Consider the following 19,702-nt stretch of genomic DNA (forward strand, 5'->3'; position numbering starts at 1 on the left):
TGTTCCATTGTGAATTTTCTTCTTAACTTGAAGTTTATTTAGTTTGGAGATTCTTCACTGTGGACTTTGGCTGCAAAGAAAGTAAAACCCCCAGCTTTCTGGTACAATACATAAGCCTTGGAATCCATACACAGCTGGGAGACCTTCAGAGGGAGGGAAGAGACTTTGTGTCCAGCCTTAATAAGCACAGTCTTGGAAAATGAGGTTTTTTTGCTGGTTGCTTTGGAATTCTTTCATTCACAGTGAATAAACTCCCTTCCTCTGAAAGGGATAACAAGTGTGGAATCGCTGCTGCTTGCAATATACTCTCTTTCTGAGGCTGTTGAGAGAGCATTTGAGCTACCGCCCTTGCTGTTGCTTCTGAATCTGCTTGTGTCCCTCAATGATGTCTTTCACTGCCTCATGATCATCCAAGGTTGTCAGATCTCCCAGCTCATCTGCTTTGTTTTCTACAATCTTCTTCAAAACTCGCCTCATAATCTTCCCTGAGCGAGTCTTGGGCAGACGTTGAGTGACCTGAAGCAGAAAACGAGGGTTAGAGCAAGGCTGGGAAGTGTACATTGCTGACATTAACCTGAGAAAGTGAAATGTACTTGAAAACACACACACACACACACACACACACACACACTCCCTCAACCCTCATCTTGCTCATTGCCCTTAGGAAGGAATCCTAGCTTTTAGAGCAACAGCAATTTGGCCAGCTCATAGAAGGCAGTACAGTCGTAACTTGAATCCTGAACACCCTGGAACTCAGACGTTTTGGTTCCCGAACACTGCAAACCCGGAAGTATTGTTGTGGTTTATGAACGTTGTTTTGGAACCCGAACGCCTGATGGAGCTTCCATGGCTTCTGATGGGCTGCAGGAGCTTCCTGCAGCCCATCAGAAGCCACAATTCAGTTTTTGAACATTTTGGAAGTTGAACGGACTTCCAGAATGGATTCCGTTCAACTTCCAAGATACGACTGTATTTGGAACTGAGGCAAATTAGGCTTTTAGGAGCTATCATGCTATGTGTCAGAGTGAGCCCAGGCTAGTGCAGTGCCAGAGTTAATATTGGAAAGATCCAAATTCAAATCCCAACTTGGCCATGAACCATCCTTGGCCAGCCACTATCTCCAAGCCTTAACATAGTACAAGGTTAGTGTGAGAATTAAAAAAGGGGAGAGAGAAGTCAATAAATATCCATGCCATCCTAAGGTCCTAGGAGGAAGGGTGGGATATAAATTCAAGTATATGTAGTAAAACTTGCTCAAGGCAGTTTGCTCTCCTAACATGAAATGTATGCAGGGCATGTTGGAAGGGAACAGATGAATCCTAAAGGCACTCTTGGAACCCACAAGATCCTTAATGTGGCTATTGCTGCTGCACTAGAATGTTCTGAGGAAACCAACAGTGGGATTGGAAGGATCCGAATACTTTAGCCCATTTAAAAAAATATTTAGAAATATTACTGCAGTGGTTACACAGCTGGTTTGTATGCTTTTTACCTTAGATCCTGCCCTCAGCTGGATTTAACCAACTCGTCCCGCTAGTGGAAGCCTGCACAAAGGCTTCTGTTAGTGCAACAGAGCTCACCTCCTCCTCCCTGCTGCACATGCACACCCAAATTGGCTCTTGGGTGGTTGGGGCAGCCCCAGTAGCTCCTCACAGGGTGCTGATAAGTAGGGGAAACTGGGAAGCTGAAATGTGTGCGCTGATGGAACAATCACCTTAAATCCCTCCCTGAACATGCAGCACTACATACCCCAAAGTGATGGAAATGTGCGGAAGAGGAAAATCGCTCAGATTGTTACCTGAATATATTCCGGTGCTGCATACTTTGCAATTTCTTTTGAGACGAGCCCTCGAAGCTCGGAGGCCAGGCTCTCCTGAGAGAGATTAGAGCCCTTCTTCAGCACAATGAAGGCATAGGCACCTGTGGAAAGAGGAAGCCAGGAGAAGGATGCGCCATCAGCAAGCGTAGAGGTGCCTGGCAAAGCAGACTCTGCTGCTTCTACTCCTGTCATAACCCTCTGCCATCTCTTGGTGTCAGTAAAGTAGAAATGAAGAGCCCCTTCGGGTGTTACTTTTTGCAGCACGACACCTCCTGCCAAGCAGCTGCTGCTCATGTAGCAAAGGTAATGTCATAAACGCCACACTCCAGTTTCCAGGAAGGAAAGTTTCAATGTGGATTCACGTGGCCGGGAGCTTCAGCAATTACTTCCATGCCAAAGTAAGAAGCATGCTGCAAGGAGGCTTCAATATGCAATCCCTTTTATTTGGCTTTGTGACTTTGTTTTAATTGCTGACCCAGTCTCTCTTGTTGATTTGTCTCATGTGATTTAAAATCTATATATATGCATGCAACTGTGAGTGATGTATTTACATTTTGTCTTCTGAACCACGCTGAGATCTTCGGATGAAGGGCGGTTTATAAATTTAATACAGGGGAATTCCCACTCACGCAAGGTTTCTGTCCCAGGCCACTTGTGCGCATCGCCAGGACGCGCACAAGCAGAGATTCCTGCCCCATTCCTGCCCTGCCCCATTCCACCCCCTTTCAGTGCTGTTTTGGGCATGTATGTTAGCAGGAGCACATGGTGCTGATCGTGCGCAAGAGGGCAGTTGCTTGTAAATAATATAAATAAATAAATAATAAATGCATAGATAAATCATAAAAAGAAGAGTGGGGTATAATTATTTTCCTTATTTATTCTTATTTATTATTTTGTGCTGTAAAAAAAAGTTCAGGCTTGTGCTACAAGATCAATTCGACAGCCTTATGTGCTCCGTACAATAAAATAGTCCTCTGCAAACATGCAGGTGGAAGTCTGGGAGCTTTGGGCTACTGTACATTCTTTTCCTGTGTTCTCGCCATCCTTCCCTGGCCCACAGCATGTGTTTTCAACAGCTGGTCTCTGTCACTTCTCCCTGTCAAGGCTTGAATAAACTGGATCAGTGGTTCCCAAACTTTTTTTCCCACGGACCACTTGAAAATTAAGTAGAGCCTTACCCCCCCCTTTTCCCCCCCTGCCTGTTGCAACAATTGTAACGTGCGGTGCTAAAAGCTGTGTGATTTTAAATTGCTTTTATTTATTATATGTTGTGTTGTATTGCAACTTGAATTCCATATGGAATTCAAGCTGCAGTACAGTAAAATACAGTACAGTGGTACCTCGGGCTACATACGCTTCAGGTTACAGACTCCACTAACCCAGAAATAGTGCTTCAGGTTAAGAACTTTGCTTCAGGATGAGAACAGAAATCGTGCTCTGGCGGCACAGCAGCAGCAGGAGGCCTCATTAGCTTAAGTGGTGCTTCAGGTTAAGAACAGTTTCAGGTTAAGAACGGACCTCCGGAACGAATTAAGTACTTAACCCGAGCTACCACTGTATAAGAAATTAAAACAGCAATATAAATTGCAACTGAAGAGCCTATGAATTTTTAATACAATGGTGTGCAGTCACCCATCTTCCACCACAAATCCACAGCCATGCCACGGAATGCTTGAATGTTCACAGACCACTGGTGGCCCCCGGCCCCACAGGCTTGGAGCCCCAGGAATAGATATAAGCAGGCACTCATTCCAGCTACCATTAGAAGTTCCCGTGTGGATGCTGTGAGTGAGATCCTTCTCTTTGCTCCTGCTTACCCTTTCCAATAATGCAGTAAACATGCAAAGAAAAATCCCACTGGAGAGCCACTCAAGGGGGCGCAAGCATTAGCAGCTAGACTTGAATTGCTCACCTTCTCCTTTGATCTTGTGAGGAAATCCAATCACAGCTGATTCTGCCACTGCTCCATGCTTATTCTGAAACACAGGCAGGTCTGTGGTAAGATTCACTTAAAGCAGCGGTTCTCAACCTGTGGATCCCCAGATGATGTTGGACTACAACTCCCACTATCCCTGAGCTCTGGCCTTGCTCCTGACGGGTAAAAGGCTGTGATAGGCCCAGTCCCCACTTTACTATTTATCACTGTTAATACAGATCAGGTACACCAGTTGTAACAAGGGACCAAGTACCACCTCTGAATGTTGATGCTATAGGACAAAAATATAGGGTAAGTCAGAAAGAATATTAAGCTGAAGATGCTCTTAAGCAAAGAATGCTACCGGGGAATGATGTACTGTGTGAGATGACATCTTCAGAAAATCAATGTGGTCCAACTGTGAGAAGAGAAGCAATCATGGGTATACTTTGGTAACTAACAATGCTGTGGCATCTCTTCTGAAGTCTTGTAGTTCAGGACCTTTTCGTCTAAGCCCATTTTAGGAGAACACTAAAGTCTCCCTGAGGTGACTTTGGTAAATTATTAGTTGAGGCATTTGAGATTCCAGTGCCTGCTGGATTCTGTGAGTAGAAATCACAGATTCTGCAACTGGGATTCGCTGTTTAGTTTACCAAATAAATAAAAATGGAGACATTCATTTACATCCTTCCGGTTATGAAATTTGTTTTGCCTTCGAAATTACTGTCATCCCCTCCCTGCCTTGCTCAGAATCAATGCTGGAGGAGCATTGGCAAAGTAAAAGGACTGGCAAGTTAGCATACAACTTGCCGCAGTCAGTCCTGCAGCAGCTAGTATCAGCTGCCAGCTCATAGCACATGCCCATTTTCGTAGGCTGCTGCTAAGACATGGCAGAGACTACTGTGACGACTGCTGCTTCTGTGAGACCTGGTAAACTCTCTATAGACATGACACAATTTCTTACCACGACGTCTTCTATCTCAGCCGTGCCCAGCCTGTGCCCACTTATGTTGATGACATCATCCAGACGGCCTGTCAACTGGTAGTATCCCTTGCTTGTCCGATACGCTCCATCCCCAGTGAAAAAATATCCTAGGAGGATCAAAACAAGACATCATTTTCACTTCTAACGTGCAGAAGGCAATAGATTTTAAACTAGCTTGGGGGGTCCTGGGGTTCTTCCATGGGGAGAGGAGCTTCACTGAAAGACAGCTTGTTCTTCATAACAGATCTTCTGTTGCAATGTGCAGCTACAGGTACATGTTCAGTATGTTCTCTACTCATCCACTTTCACAAGGGGACAGGGAGAGGCCCTCTACCCTTGCCAGGATCCAGATCAGGCCACAAGTACCTGCTATTTACTTCTAAAAACTTGTTCAGGCAATTGCTGATTGGGTGAATTCTTAAGTTGTGGGTGAACATATCAGACGACACAGCGATTCTTCAAACAGCTCGTTTATTCAGAGGCCAGAACAGAACTGAACTGAAGGGTTCAGTCAGCCTGCTTATATAGAGCTCCAGTACAACATAACTGTAACAATTTTCTAAAACTATCCAATCACTGAATGTCACTTTCGATCCCTTATTTGCATAACTATCTACAGTATCCCCCTGCTGGCCCAGGGTGAGAACTTCAGTACATAACATGAATGATGTTGTGTCCTTAGTTTGACTAAGAAGTTGTACCCCAGTTTTTTCTGGTTCCACAAAGCTCTTGAATACATATGCCCTAAAGAACCCTTTCTTCGAACCCATGGCAATAACCCTTCACTGCTCTCCTTTCCCCTTTCCCTCTCTACAATTCTGTACCTGGGTAAGGCGTCAGGTAGGTCTCCATGAACCTCTGGTGGTCATTGAAAATGGTCCTGGCCATGCCTGGCCATGGCTGAGAAATGCAAAGTGCTCCAGAGACATCATTCTCTGTTAAGAGTTTTCCCTTGAAAACAAGAAATATGGGGTTCTCTTAAAAAATAAATGAATGAATTACAATGTAATGTATTCTGCACATCTAGCTCATGCTGTGCAACCAAGGAAGTAGCTTGTAATTCAGCATTCCAGGGGTTTTGTTTTAAAAGCAAGCTTCTATGTCTGTGGACAAACATCTAGAAACACCTCCACAAAAATATACTTCATATAACAAGATTTGGGTTTTCTCGTTGCAGACTGTGAATCTTCTTTGGCACTGGAGCCTAGTTATCAATTTCTCTTATTCTGTGGTAAGGTAAAGGTAGAGGGACCCCTGACCACTAGGTCCAGTCGTGACCAACTCTGGGGTTGCGGCACTCATCTCGCTTTACTGGCTGAGGGAGCCAACGTTTGTCCACAGACAGTTTTTCCGGGTCATGTGGCCAGCATGTGGCCAGAGCAGCGCACGGAAACGCTGTTTACCTTCCCGCCGGAGTGGTACCTTTTATCTACTTGTACTTTGACATGATTTCAAACTGCTAGGTTGGCAGGAGCAGGGACCGAGCAACAGGAGCTCACCCTGTTGCGGGGATTCGAACCGCCGACCTTCTGATCGGCAAGTCCTAGGCTCTGTGGTTTAACCCACAGCACTACCCGCGTCTGTGGTAATTGTCTAATATTTTAAAATTCTTGAGCCTTTGCTAGTTCATTGATTCATTGATTCAAATTAGCCACATCTGTTTCCTCTTCAGTTCAACCCTAGCTTCTGTTCAGTGGCCATGATTGTGACAAATAATACAGAAACTGCCTTGGCATAAATGATCAGAAATTCATCCGAAATCCCCCAAAGGATGCAAGAAATTGGGAGGAGAGATTGTACAGAGCAACTCTCAAAGTAGGAAAATCTGTAGGGAAGAAAAACTTGACGGTAGATTCCTGATCTCAAATTCTGCTTGATCCTTCCAAAAATCTTGACCTACAAGCCACATTGGACTGAGATTCTTGCTAATGTGTGTCTGTTAGTTTTTAATATTGATTGCTGTTTACATGACTGAGAATTTACATAAAAGTGGATGATGATAGATAGATAGGTAAATTAGATAGATAGGATTAAAATTTACTTTGTCATCCAAAAGGGAAGGTTTGATGCCAAAGAATGGTCTCATGGCCATGGCTGGAAGGATCTCATCACCTGGGTTTGAAGGTCGAGGAGCAATACAGACGCCTCCAGTTTCTAAACAAAACAAAACAAAACTTCAACACCCTTGAAATCTGGTCAGTAAGAGAATGCTAACAAGAAAACATTTCTACTTTGTATGATCTCCAGTTCTTTGGAGGCAAATATGTTTTTCCTGTGTTAAGAATGTCAAGAAGGGCCTGAGCCACTGGTCTTCATAAGGAGCATGGGGAGAAGACAAGTCTTTCTTTCTTTCTTTCTTTCTTTCTTTCTTTCTTTCTTTCTTTCTTTCTTTCTTTCTTTCTTTCTTTCTTTTTATTCATTCATTCATTCATTCATTTATGAATGAATGAATTTCAGGTTTATACATTTCAATAATTTTACAGTTATTTTAACATTTCAAAATTTGACTTCCTTCCCCCTCTTTCCCTCTTTTTCTGCAGTTCCTTAAATTTATTTTTAATATTTTCTGCATCTCCAAATTAACTTAATTTGTTCATTTATTCATCTACTTTAAATATATACTCTGCAGGCTATTACAATAATCCTGCCAATGTTCATAGCTGTTTACAATTTGTTTGTAAATATTCAATAAACCATTTCCATCCTTTTATAAAATGTTTGCTATCTTGATTTCTTATTTTTCCAGTAAGTTTTGCCATTTCTGTATATTCCATAAGTTTTTGTATCCATTTTTCTTTTGCTGGGACAAGTTTCTTGATTGATTGAATACGTCCCTATATGCAAATAACTGAAACTGCAAGGATTCTCTTCAGATCCTACTTAACAAGTTGTGTAAAATGATAGTCTTCCTACCTGTCTGCCACCAGGTATCCACTACAGGGCACCGTCCATCTCCGACCACTTTGAAGTACCACTCCCATGCTTCTGTGTTGATAGGTTCTCCCACTGCAAGAGGAAAAAAAAGGAAACAGCTTGTAAGAAAGAAGCACCTGCAAGCTTTAGATGTCACAACACCCTGTCCAATGGAATAAATTAAATCTCTTGTCAGCCTGTCCTTTTTGCATTCTCTTATATATTCTCTGTGGAGCAGCAGTAGTATATAAATATATTTGGATCTGTCTGATCGTTTCCACATTCCACCCAGCAGAGCTGTTGTGTAATTTTAGGCTCTGGACTTGAATCTTCTTGGGTGAGGAGCTCTTTAGATGGCCATGTGGATTACTGCAGGTACTTCAAAGTGTGATAAGCCAGCTCCAATGTGTCTGCCTTGGACTTCTGCCCCAAAGTCTGACCTGATGGCACCACAGATTCCATGAATCCACCTCCTGAGAAATATTCAACCAAATTTCTAAACTTGGTTATTCTTTTATGTGGCTTTGCCATGAATGCAAAGTTCCAGTGCAATAGCTACCTGATCCAAGGATTTTGAGGGAAGATCTGTCATATTTCTTTACCCAATCATCCCCATATCTAAGCAGTAGGCGAATAGCTGTAGGGGCTCCATAGAATTGATTTATCTTTAACCTCTCCACAGTTTCCCAGTAACGTCCTGAAATAAAAAGATGAAACCAGTTACCTCAGGAAGTGGTCATTATCCCCTGTGTTTGAATTAACCATGCTTTGTTGTATTTTTCAAGCATGTGAAACCCAACTTGACATAAACAAGCATAATTCTAAACGAGCCAATTGGCCTCTCTTTAACTTGACAACCTCTTCTTTATCTAATCCATGATCCTTGGGCTACATCTGCCCCCCCCCCCACTATCTAGTTCTCCTTATCTAGGTCCCTCACTGTGATACCCAAGGGTTTTTTTGGTCTTCCATGCCCCCCCACCCATTAATTAAAATAAATAAATCGTTCAATTTTTGTTTTACTGACCGCTCCAACTGTTCACCTTGACCCACCTAAAAAAAATTCTAAAAAAAATACCACAGAAGCTTTTATTCGTTTAATTTAAAAATTGAGCACTCCCATGGTTGGGTGGACATATGGGCAGGTGAGCAGACAGGCTACTCAGGTGAGGCAAGGAGGAATCTGGTGAAGAAGAGGGAACAGGAGGATAGAGATGCAGCCCAGGTGAGCCACAGAGGGCTTTTTTGGAGTGTTGTTGTAAAGGGAGCAGATTGTCCAAATGTAAAGGGAGGGGGAAGCATTGGCAATGGGGTGAGGCTTGGCAGGGCATGGAGGGCAAGCAAGGTTGGTGAGGGAAGGAAGATGGGATGCAACCTCTGGTAGTATATGTATGCAGAGTGACTCATTACTCCTTTTTCTTATGAATGAAATGGAGCAAAAATGTTTACAACACCTTGATTAATGTATTTATTGGCAAGGGTAGAGCTAAGAATTGGGGTTTTACAAAGGCAACTTCACTTTAAGGCAACAGCTGGCCATCCCTTCCATACATTAACAGCCTTGTCCACAGCCATTTATTGTGTCTACTGTTTTGTTTTTTTACCTGGATTAGGGTACACTGGAGTGCTCTCAAAAAGGACCGTGGTTCCTCCATTGCACAAAGGGCCATATACCACATAGCTGTGCCCTGTGATCCAGCCAATGTCTGCCATGCAGCCAAAGACATCTCCATCATGGTAGTCAAACACATACTGCAGGAAAGCAAGCGATGTAAGAAATGAGAACAGCTTCCTCCCCACCCAACGAGTTTACATAACATCTGTTGGGTAAAAGTTATCTATAGTTGGGGTACTGTTTCCGTGCTGGAAAACTTGCCAACGTTCATACTTCCTGTTTTTCTTCCCTTTAATATCTCTGGCCAGACATGTTTAGAGTAAAACAAACTTTTCTAATACGGTGCCAAGAAACTTCTTTTTAAAAAGCATTGTGTGAACAAACCCAATGGGAAGCAGTGTCACGGAACAACAAAATGGAAAAACCAAATGTTTGGGTGCAGTGGTGTTCAAAGCAATTATCGGTCTCAGTAGTGGCAAAAGTGGCTTAGCTTGCTGGCCATGCTTGTTTTATCCAGAGTTGTAACACCCTCGGTGCTTTAAAATGATCTGACCAAGTCCTTCCATCCTTTACATAGCTTGTAATTGTTAGAAATTCAAGAAATGCTCTCCAGGCCTGGAGGAGACATTCTTGCTTCCTCTGCTGATCAAATGCTGGGTATGCATGGCTTGCCACAGAAACCAGCTCTATCAACAGCAGGGTTTGAGCCTAATTAGGCCTGGCTCATGAGGCCATTTCCCCCAAACCACACTCATCTGCCCCACACCTGCCATCATATGTGACAGGCATGGGGCATCTAGAGAGATGACTGCAACCTTAACATCGTGCTCCTGTTTGTCCCTTGCTGTAACCAGCTATCATAATTTCAGAGCTTGTTGTAATTTCTGTTGCTCAGTCTCCTGGCTATAAATGTGGCTGGCTTTTTAATACTGCCCTGGAGCAAAATAGAGTTATAGCATATTCAGCGACAACTGGACTGCATGGCTGATGATCCACTTGGCAAAACTTATTTTTATTGGGTCCATTTATTGTAGTTTCACTTTCTGTCTTCTTTTAAACCAGATCATTATCAAATGCATCCTCTCTAGGTTTTTTGGCTGTTGCTTCTGCAGCTGTTATGTAAAACAATACCCTGTGCCCTCGCCTCTCCCCACTCTCTGAGCTTATTGTTATTGGGGTTGCTGTAGCAATGTCATCCTCCTGGTGACAGATGAGGATTCCAGAGGAGCAGATTTGAGGAGTGTGGGTCAACATGTTTGCAATGGAAACTTGCCATTCTCTGGGTTGCTTCATTGTGAAGACACCACCAAGAGTGCTGCTGCCAGCAGAGAGAAAAAAAGCAGAAATCCACTGCAATCCAATCTTGTGGTTTTCAAAGGCATTTGGAAGCTCTGTGACCAATATTCCAACTTTTTTCCCCCCCTTTCCAGGAAAATGTAGGTTTGAACACTGGATGAATGCTTAACCCTTTCCTTATGAGCCATTTTTCTGAGCAAAACTATTCCCCTCCGTTTTATGAGAACCTGCCAAGACAGAAGCAGCTGGGGAGGGGGGATTTTATTTGCAATAGTAGCCTATGAAAAAATGGATTGAGTATTCCTTCCCCAGCACAGCGCCTGAAATCAAATTTATAGCCACTAATGTCTGCATTTCCTTTTAAAAATAATACATTAGGAGATGGATGAACCAAATCACAGAGTAGCCTCAAAGTAACATATTGCACAGATGAGGCCCCTATGTCCTGTGCCAAAGAATTGCAGCTAGAAGTGGTAAAAATGTAACTTCTGATGATGAATTCACTTGATTCTCAGTCTGAACTGATCATATTTAATCAGAATTAAATCCCATTATCGGTTATATTAATGTATAAACCTGGGATCAGGCTTCCAGAGAAAGGCTACACTCCTATGCACACTTACTTAGGAATAGTCCCCGTTGAATACAGTGAGAATGACTTTTGATAGACATGTCTAGATCTGGTCTATACTTTTGCAATTCTCTACACACTAACCTGGCAGTCAGCTCCACTGAATGCAGTGGGATTTAGCGTGCATCTGTAAAGGGGGCTTAATACTGCAAACAGGCTATTGGTTAGAGTGTGGTGCTGATAATGCCAAGGTTTGATCCCCAAATTGGACATCTGCATATTCCTGCATAGCAGGGGGTTGGACTAGATGATTCTCGGGGTCCCTTCCAACTCTACAATTCTATGATGCTATGATTCTAATTGCAAACAGGTCATTGGCAACCGTTTAAAAAACTAAATAGATTTTCCCTAGAAAAGGTAACTCTACAGTTGGGATAATTGTTCAGTTGTTTGCTTTAGGTGGGGTTGTACTGCCCCTGAAAGAGCACATTTGAAGTCTGAGGATGCTCCTGGCTCCATCTTTGTCACTGGAGGCCCAGGTGACCTCAGTGGCTAGGACCTTTGACTGGTAAAACAGATATGGCTGTTTCTGGACCGTGAAATTCTGATCACTGACATTGGTAACCTCCAGGCAGGCTTACTGCAATGTGCTCCTTGCGGGGCTCTCCCTTGAGGTTGGTCCAGAAGCTGTAGCTGGTGGGAAATGCAAGAGCTTAACTGCTCTTTGGGCAGGATATTACCAACATGATACCCTGCTGTCGAAATAAATGCATTGGCTGACCGGGCTACTGTCACTTCAAGGTCTTGGTTTTGGTGTGTAAAGTCCTATACAGATACGTGAAATGTTGACTCATTTCTTATATACCTGAGTCAATCATTGTGAGGGCTGCCTATATATACCAATTTATTAGGAGGTCCACGTCACACCATATAAGAAAATAGTGAAGAAGAAGAAGAAGAAGAAGAAGAAGAAGAAGAAGAAGAAGAAGAAGAAGAAGAAGAAGAAGAAGAAATTTATTTATACCCCGCCCTTCCCATTTCAGCTAACAACAAATTTAAAACACTTAATTATAAAAGCAGCTTAAAATACAGTATAAAAACATGAATAACAATAAAATTCAAAAATCAATTTAGGGGAAATAAGCATTAGATAATCCCCAGGGCTAGCTTGCTGAATTGGTCCTACTTGGGTCAGTGAGGAGACCAGGGGAGAATTAGCTGTGGGGTCTCAGAGTGGGTAATCTTCATAAAAGGGGAGGGGGAGGGAAGGGAAATAAAAGGTCAGGCTGAATTCAAATTAAAGGCCAAGCAGAATAGCTCTGTCTTACAGGCCCGACGGAAGGAGGCTAAATCCTGAAGGGCCCTAGTCTCATGGGACAGAGCATTCCACAAGGTGGTGGTCCATTAGTGTTATGGCACCTACCCTTTGAAAATCCATCCCCTAAAACATTAGACAGGTAATGTCTCTGTTGCCTTTTTGGCACCTACTGAAGACTTTCATCATCCAAGAAGCCTTTTAAGCATAGCTCTTTCCCAATCTGCATCTGTACGGAAATTGATTTGAGCTCTGTAAGCCAAATAAACACGTTCCCCGAAGCGTCTACACAGCGTTCATCGTGGTGAGACACCAGTTTTAATTGAGGCTGCTCGTTGTGCCTGGCTTTGGGTCTGCTGTCACCTTAGTTGCTGTCGAGTCTGTGACCAGCTAGTGAGGAGTAAATTATAGCCGGCAGCTCCTGCGCGGCTCTCCGGTAGCAGATGCATAGAAGGAAATATGACATGGCAGGTTAGCAGGGTTTAATTGTCCTCTGTGAAGTTACGGGCTATCTCTGCTCTGTACATTTGTGCGTACTTACCTTGTGCGTGATGGCAGCGTACAGCAAATAACCTGCCTGGGTGTGGACCAGTCCTTTGGGTTTCCCAGTACTTCCTGAAGTGTAGAGGAGGAACAGTAAATCTTCACTCTCCAAGGCAGCAGGCTCACAGGTCACGTCCTCCTTCATCATCTCCTGTCACAGGAAGCAGAGAATCTCTCTCAGTAGGCTCTCTTCACAGCCCCCAGGCCTCCTTCACTTCCCCCTGCACCAAGGGCCAAATTAAGAAGGAAGCTTAGTGGGACTGGGCCCACCTTTTCCACACACACATCCCTGCTGCCCCAAGCTTTTGGTTTTTTTTAAGCATATCTCAAATTCTCATGGCTGAAGAGAGAAGCTTGGCAGTATATTAGCTCCACAAGTATAGCCTCCATCGCTCCTACTGATATGAGTAGAAACAGAGAAAGCTGCCTTATGCAGTCAGACCATTGGGCCATTGTCTACACACTAACTGGCCGGATGCTCTACCACTAAGCTATGGCCCATCCCCATAAAAATAATGAAAATAGACACCATGTCTTCTATATGCTTTTTAAAAGCAGATGTTATTGCAACTTACATATTTAGCATCTTGTCTAGTTTGACACTACCACACCATTTCCACCTTATTGTTCTATTTCTGTAGAAACAAATCGAGCTTTTCTTTGGGGGCGGGGAATTTTAATCAGGTAACTGTGCAAGCAGGATGAAATGCCCCTCCCCTACTGCTAACATCTCACTCCAAAGGGTGAAGCTGCTATCAGCACCTTTTTTTAAAAAAAAAAGTTGATGATCCTAATGCAGATTCCTAAAGATGCCTCTGCACCTTCCTCAATAACATCTCAATAGTGGATATAAGAAGGCTTAAATACAGTAGTGGGTCCCCCCCCCCCAGATGTTTGACAGCAGCTTCAGAAATGTATTATATGTAGGAACCATCAGTCATGGAGGCCCTGCTCACATGCCTGCCAGTAGGATATATGAGCTCATGAGAGGCAGGGCCTTTTGTGTGCTGGTCCCATCCTCACAGAATGCTCTTCCATAGCAGGTTTACCTGGCTCCCTTCCTTATTATTCTTAAATGGGCCTTAAACCTTTCAGTCTTTCAATTTATGCTGGTTTTCTATTACATATTCTGCTGTTCTAGTTTTCACTGTTACTGAAATCCTAATATGTATGTATTTCAAATTTTATATTAATGTTGATGTTGCAGCTAATTGAATCTTAGAAATATACCTTACTTTTTATTTTATTTTATTGTAAACTGCTTTGAGAAGGTTTAGAATATTTTCAGGGCAGCATTAAAACGTTTTTTAAAAATGAATGTATGAAATTGCAGGTGAGCACTGTGAATGACGGGACGGAGGAGGAGAAGAGAGGCATGAGAGGAGCAGGCGGCCCCAGTGCTTATCTATAGCTTATGACATACATAAACTATGGCTTATGGAGCCACCAATGATGTTCAAATACAGCCTATGAGTGGGGTATTGGTTCTCACCTCCTCCAGCAGTAGATCCAGGCCTGACATGGGCACCTTCTTATCAGTCCTCCTTGAAACAAAAACCCGCTTCACCTTTGGACACAATTCAAGAGCCTCGTCCACTGTCTGCTTTAGCTCAACCAACTTGCCCCCTCGCAAGCCTTGGTTCACTGTGATCACTGTTTCAGACTGAGCTGGAGAAGATGAAAGAAAACAATACAGATGCAACATACTGTACCCTTTCCCCCTGCATGGGACACGGGTGGTGCTGTGGTCTAAACCACGGGGCTTCTTGGGCTTGCCAATCAGAAGGTAGGCAGTTCGAATCCCTGCAACAGGGTGAGCTCCCGTTGCTTTGTCCCAGCTCCTGCCAATCTAGCAGTTTGAAAGCACGCCAGTGCAAGTAGATAAATAGGTACTGCTGCGGTAGGAAGGTAAATGGCATTTCCGCGAACTCTAGTTTCAATGGTGTTCCATTGCACCGGAAGTGGTTTAGTCATGCTGGTCACATGACCCAGAAAGCTATCAGTGGACAAACGCTGGCTCCCTCGGCCTCAAAGTAAGATAAGCACCACAACCCCATAGTCGCCTTTGACTGGACTTAACTCTCCAGGGGTCCTTTACTTCTTCTTTTTTTTACCCTTTCCCCCCAGCTCAAGTATTTCATATACAGGGGGTGAATTCCTTCCTCTAGAAAATCCCTTCCTGATGCTGGCAGGGATTCCTTTACAAATGTGCTTTATTATAAAGTAATTCCACAGCCTGCCATGAGCTCTGCAGTGCTGTTGGGATCAGGCTTGGGTTGGGAGATTCAACGCAAGAGAAGGGAGGGAAAGAGCATCATGATTAAAATGATTTTATTTTTTTTAAGATACCCCTTTCCATACTTTTCTAATACATAAGGACTTTTGGTAAGAGAACATTAACGGCAGAAATATTTGCATATAAATCACTATTTCTGCACACTCAGTTGGTCCCTGAGGCTGTATATAAAGTTAGTAAAAGAAAAATGAAGAAAAGGACGTGTACAGTCCTCAGCAAAGGAGGCTCTTACCATCATGGATCCTGTCAGCCAATGCAACGGAACTGAATCCAGCAAATACCACTGTGTGTATTGCTCCAATTCGGGCACAGGCTAACATACTTGCCACAGCCATCGGACACGGGGGCATGTAAATGGTGACTCGGTCACCTTTCTTCACTCCATGTCGCTTCAAGGTGTTTCCAAGGCGGCATGTCATCTCTAGCAATTCTCTGTCCAAAGAAAACACCTGGTTGTTTAGATACCCTCTTTTAAAAAACCAACAACAACCCCACCAGTCTCTTCTGAATCATGTTAAGGACAATAACTACAGAGCACCACATTTATGAGCTTTAGCACTGACTCCCTTGCATCTTCCATCATAAGTAAGAGGAATAAGAAAGATCTGGAAGGCTAATGCCATACTGGGCTAGAGGGAACTTTTTTTTCTTGGTATAAAAGAAGAAGAAGAGTTTGGATTTGATATCCCGCTTTATCACTACCCAAAGGAGTCTCAAAGCGGCTAACATTCTCCTTTCCCTTCCTCCCCCACAACAAACACTCTGTGAGGTGAGTGGGGCTGAGAGACTTCAGAGAAGTGTGACTGGCCCAAGGTCACCCAGCAGCTGCATGTGGAGGAGCGGAGACGCGAACCCGGTTCACCAGATCAGGAGTCTACTGCTCTTAACCACTACACCACACTGGAGTAGCCCTGCTCTGATGGCAGCTGGTGTCTAGCAACATCTGGAGGGCCACCAAAGCCGTCTTTCCTATTGGGCTTAGTGGCGCGTTGTGCCAGGGTGCCAGCCTCTCAGGGGCGCCCCAGTGAGTGGAGGAGCTGTGCAGCTTTGCCAGCGACCTCCCCTTTCCCTGCACGCCTGCCAGCTGTGCCCCATCAACCATATGGCTAGTGGGCATACTGCTTCCCTCCCAAGCCTACACGGGAGGAGAGCAATCCTTGCAGAGGCTTAGGATGGGAGCTGTGTCCCATCAACCATATGGCTGGCGGGCATGCAGCTTGCCTCCTGTGATGGCCTGGGAATCCGATTCAGAGGCTGAACCGGAGGAATCCCAGCCTGCACAGGAGTCCCCACCTCCAGGGCTGGCTGAACTGGGGCAGGGCCTTGATTCTGAAGCGCTTGCACCTGTGCCGGATCCTCAGGAGCAGGCACCAAGTGAATCCACTCTGGCTCCAGAGGTGGTTGAGGACTCAGTGCCTACAGGTGAGTCTCCCCCTGGGCCCAGTAATCCTTCAGCCTCTCCTGAACTGCAGAGGCTTAGGGCAGAGAGGCGAAGGGAACTGGTTTCTCCCAGGAGGAGTGCTCGCCTTAAGGCCAGGAGAGGCGGGTCTCCTGGGGGCCGGGACCGCCCCTGGCCTCAGAGAAGATAAAGGCCAGTCAGCCCGGTCCCAGATTGTGGGAGCAACGTCGTTGATGAGCTGTTTCGGCCAGCATCCAGTCCTGTTCCCCCAGAGTTCCTGTCCTTGCCCGGCTTCCCACTGTGGACCCCGCTTCACCTGAGGAGGACTGTCTGCCGACCCTCAACTCAGGTCCTGGACCTCGCCCCACGGTAACCTTCCCCCTGGACCAGCACACCTCCCAAGCCTCCGCGGAAGGAGAGTGATCCCCGCAGAGGCCTGGGAAAAGGTCAGCAACTCTGGGAAAGGGGGGGCGCCGGAGAGATCTTTGCACTAAGGCACCGGATATGCTTAAGACGGTACTGAGGGCCACAGGTTGCCCATCCCTAAAAAGTATCACTTTATATACTGAAATTTGAGCTCTGATATTAAGACACAGAACAGCATTGCAACTTGCAGGCTGAGCTTAACATTAAGGAATGAGAACTATAAACTGACGGCATTGTGACATTTTCTCCAAATGAATGATGTCCACACATATTAGAAAACCCAATAGTTTTAAAATGCAGCTCCCCCTCCCTTGCCTGGGTGTGCAAAAAGGCAAGCAATCACCTGTATGTAATCTGTTCCTCTTGCCCAGGCTCATCTTTCTCCCAGATCAGGGCAACTTTATTGGGGGCTTTGTGGACATGTCTATCCAAACAGTTGACTAAAAGAGAAGATGCTCATTAATGACAGGCTCAGGTGTCTGCAGTTTATCCAATGTTATGGAGAAAGTGGATAGTTAATAATAATAATAATAATAATAATAATAATAATAATAATAATAATAATAATAGTGTCATTATTGCCCCAGGCACTCTGAGTGGTTTCCTGCATATACAAAAGCATAATAAATATTATTAATACATAAAAGTACTGGAATTATCAATATTAAGTATTCCATAAATGTACAAGAACAGACTGGCCATCATCAGGTTGCTGAGTGACAATTTTGCAGCTGATTTGTAACAAATTGTACAGTAGATTGTGCAGGTAGCACTTGCCCTGTGTCAAATACACTGCCTAAGGTCAATTGCACAACCTATTATCAATATGCAGAAGTCAAAGCTGTACATCCCAAGTTAATTATTTGCACAGCCCAAAACACATCAGTTGCACAACCTTTGTAGATTGTACATCCTGTAATAGATTAGCTGTACAGCTTGTATTATTTCGTTTCACAACTCATGCTACATTCGTTGCTCATTTTGCCCATCTGAAATTGTAGCGGAAAGTAAAGTTCAATGCCACCAGGCCATTACATTTCAAATATGCTTCTGTTTACTAGAGACTCAGATTCATTTCTTAATCCCCAGTCTCTCTATAACAGTTATTAAGGCAATGAACACAGCTGAATAATCAGCTATTTGGTACAATGTGAGACACTTTGGCGCTCAGCAAATCCACAGTTTATGTTAATCGTGGTGTGGGTTACTGCTCACCGAGTCTCCATTTCTGACACTTTACAATCTCCTTTTTCTTAGTTATTTTAAATATATATATATCTCAGCTTAAGGCCTGTTATTGCTTTTCTGTACATTATATTATTATTGTCACGTTTATTTTTATTCTATTCTTTCCCCAAAGAGGCCAGGACAGCATGGAGAGCTTCCCCCATGGAGAGCTTCTCACAACAACCCTGTGGTGTAAGCCAGTCTGAGAAATGGTAGCTACCCAGCATGAGCTTTAAGGTTGAGGAGGTATTCGAATGCACATCACAGCTCCATGCAATGCCCCAGACCAGCTTCCTTCAAGTGTTTTGCCACCTTGAATGGAATGTTTATACTGGATAATAAAAAAGGATCCAGTCTATGAAAGTTAGAATTTTCCCCCTACAGGCGGGGGGGGGGGGAGAACAGCAGGTTTTCTCCTTACCTGCTACATTCAGCTGCCCTCCGAGGAACCAGGTCAGGTGGCCCTGCTGCAGGTTACAGTTACTGACAGAATGAAAAGGATTGATCCACAGAAGCCGGTTTCTCCCTAGTGCTCCCCAGAATGCATCTGTTTGTTCCACAGATACCTGGTACAACCCGTAGTGGTCCTTTGGTCCAGGAAAAGAGGTGGCCTCTGGCATGTATGCAGTTAGAGCCCCTTTGCTCCATGCTCTGAATATGTAAGAGGACAATTTGCCTCCAGGGGCAATTTCTGCGAAACAATTTCTAGCAAACAGCCAGGCCATGATCCCGGGGTACAAGAGAAACCCCCTGTCCCTCAGCCAAGCCAAGCTTCTTCTTCTCTAAGCATAAATCCTAGGTTTGGAAAATGCGGCGTCTTTTCCCTCCCACGGAGAGATGTGGGCTCATTCGCTCCTCAGTCACCAAACTGTAAATCCACGTTGAGAGAGCTCAACAGAGCGTTCCACTCTCTCCCTGAAAAAGAAACAACCAACCACATATCTACTGCTCCTCTTCCAAAGAAAATATGCAAATGAAATTCAATCTCTTTGAAGGGGGGAGTAGGGGGTGGGGTTTAGGAATGTCCAACTGGAATAACCTTCATGTTAATCTGAATCTCCTCCTGTACTGAAGCCAGTTATGGCTGTTAGTTGTATGCATAGCCACAGTTTATCCAGACTGGACTGTGTTGGCTCACACTGTGTTGCATTCCTCTTCTAGTAACTACTCTGCAATAGATACGGGGTCACAGGATTACGGGGAAAAAGTAATCTGCTTGTGAAGTACAGCATGCACTGGAGTATGTAACATGTAGATTGCAGTGTGCCAGTTCATGATAAAAGGAAAAGGAGGCCCCTAGTCCAGTTTATTCCTTACACTCCTGCACTTGCTTTACAAACATTAAAGACACCGGCAGATGTAGTTTCCCTGCCGCAATAGCT

At 44.2% G+C, this 19,702-nt stretch overlaps 1 protein-coding gene across 1 annotated transcript; it reads right to left on the reverse strand.

Annotated features, from left to right (window-relative positions):
- Positions 1–2: 2 nt before the first annotated feature.
- On the reverse strand, positions 3–19,386 carry LOC309370027 (acetyl-coenzyme A synthetase 2-like, mitochondrial). Its single transcript, XM_081911461.1, has 14 exons — positions 18,742–19,386; positions 17,437–17,533; positions 15,501–15,700; positions 14,465–14,640; positions 12,971–13,123; positions 9,237–9,384; positions 8,192–8,329; positions 7,633–7,725; positions 6,761–6,873; positions 5,544–5,670; positions 4,699–4,826; positions 3,732–3,795; positions 1,799–1,920; positions 3–516 (listed from the first exon to the last, which is right to left on the reverse strand). Exons 1-14 carry the CDS (start codon positions 19,043–19,045, stop codon positions 340–342), a joined length of 2,040 nt encoding a protein of 679 aa, XP_081767587.1. The 5' UTR covers positions 19,046–19,386; the 3' UTR covers positions 3–339.
- Between the last annotated feature and the right edge of the window lie 316 nt (positions 19,387–19,702).

The sequence above is a fragment of the Podarcis melisellensis genome (genome assembly GCF_964234715.1).
Source record: "Podarcis melisellensis genome assembly, chromosome: 1".
In the NCBI taxonomy this organism is placed as follows: Eukaryota; Metazoa; Chordata; class Lepidosauria; order Squamata; family Lacertidae; genus Podarcis; species Podarcis melisellensis.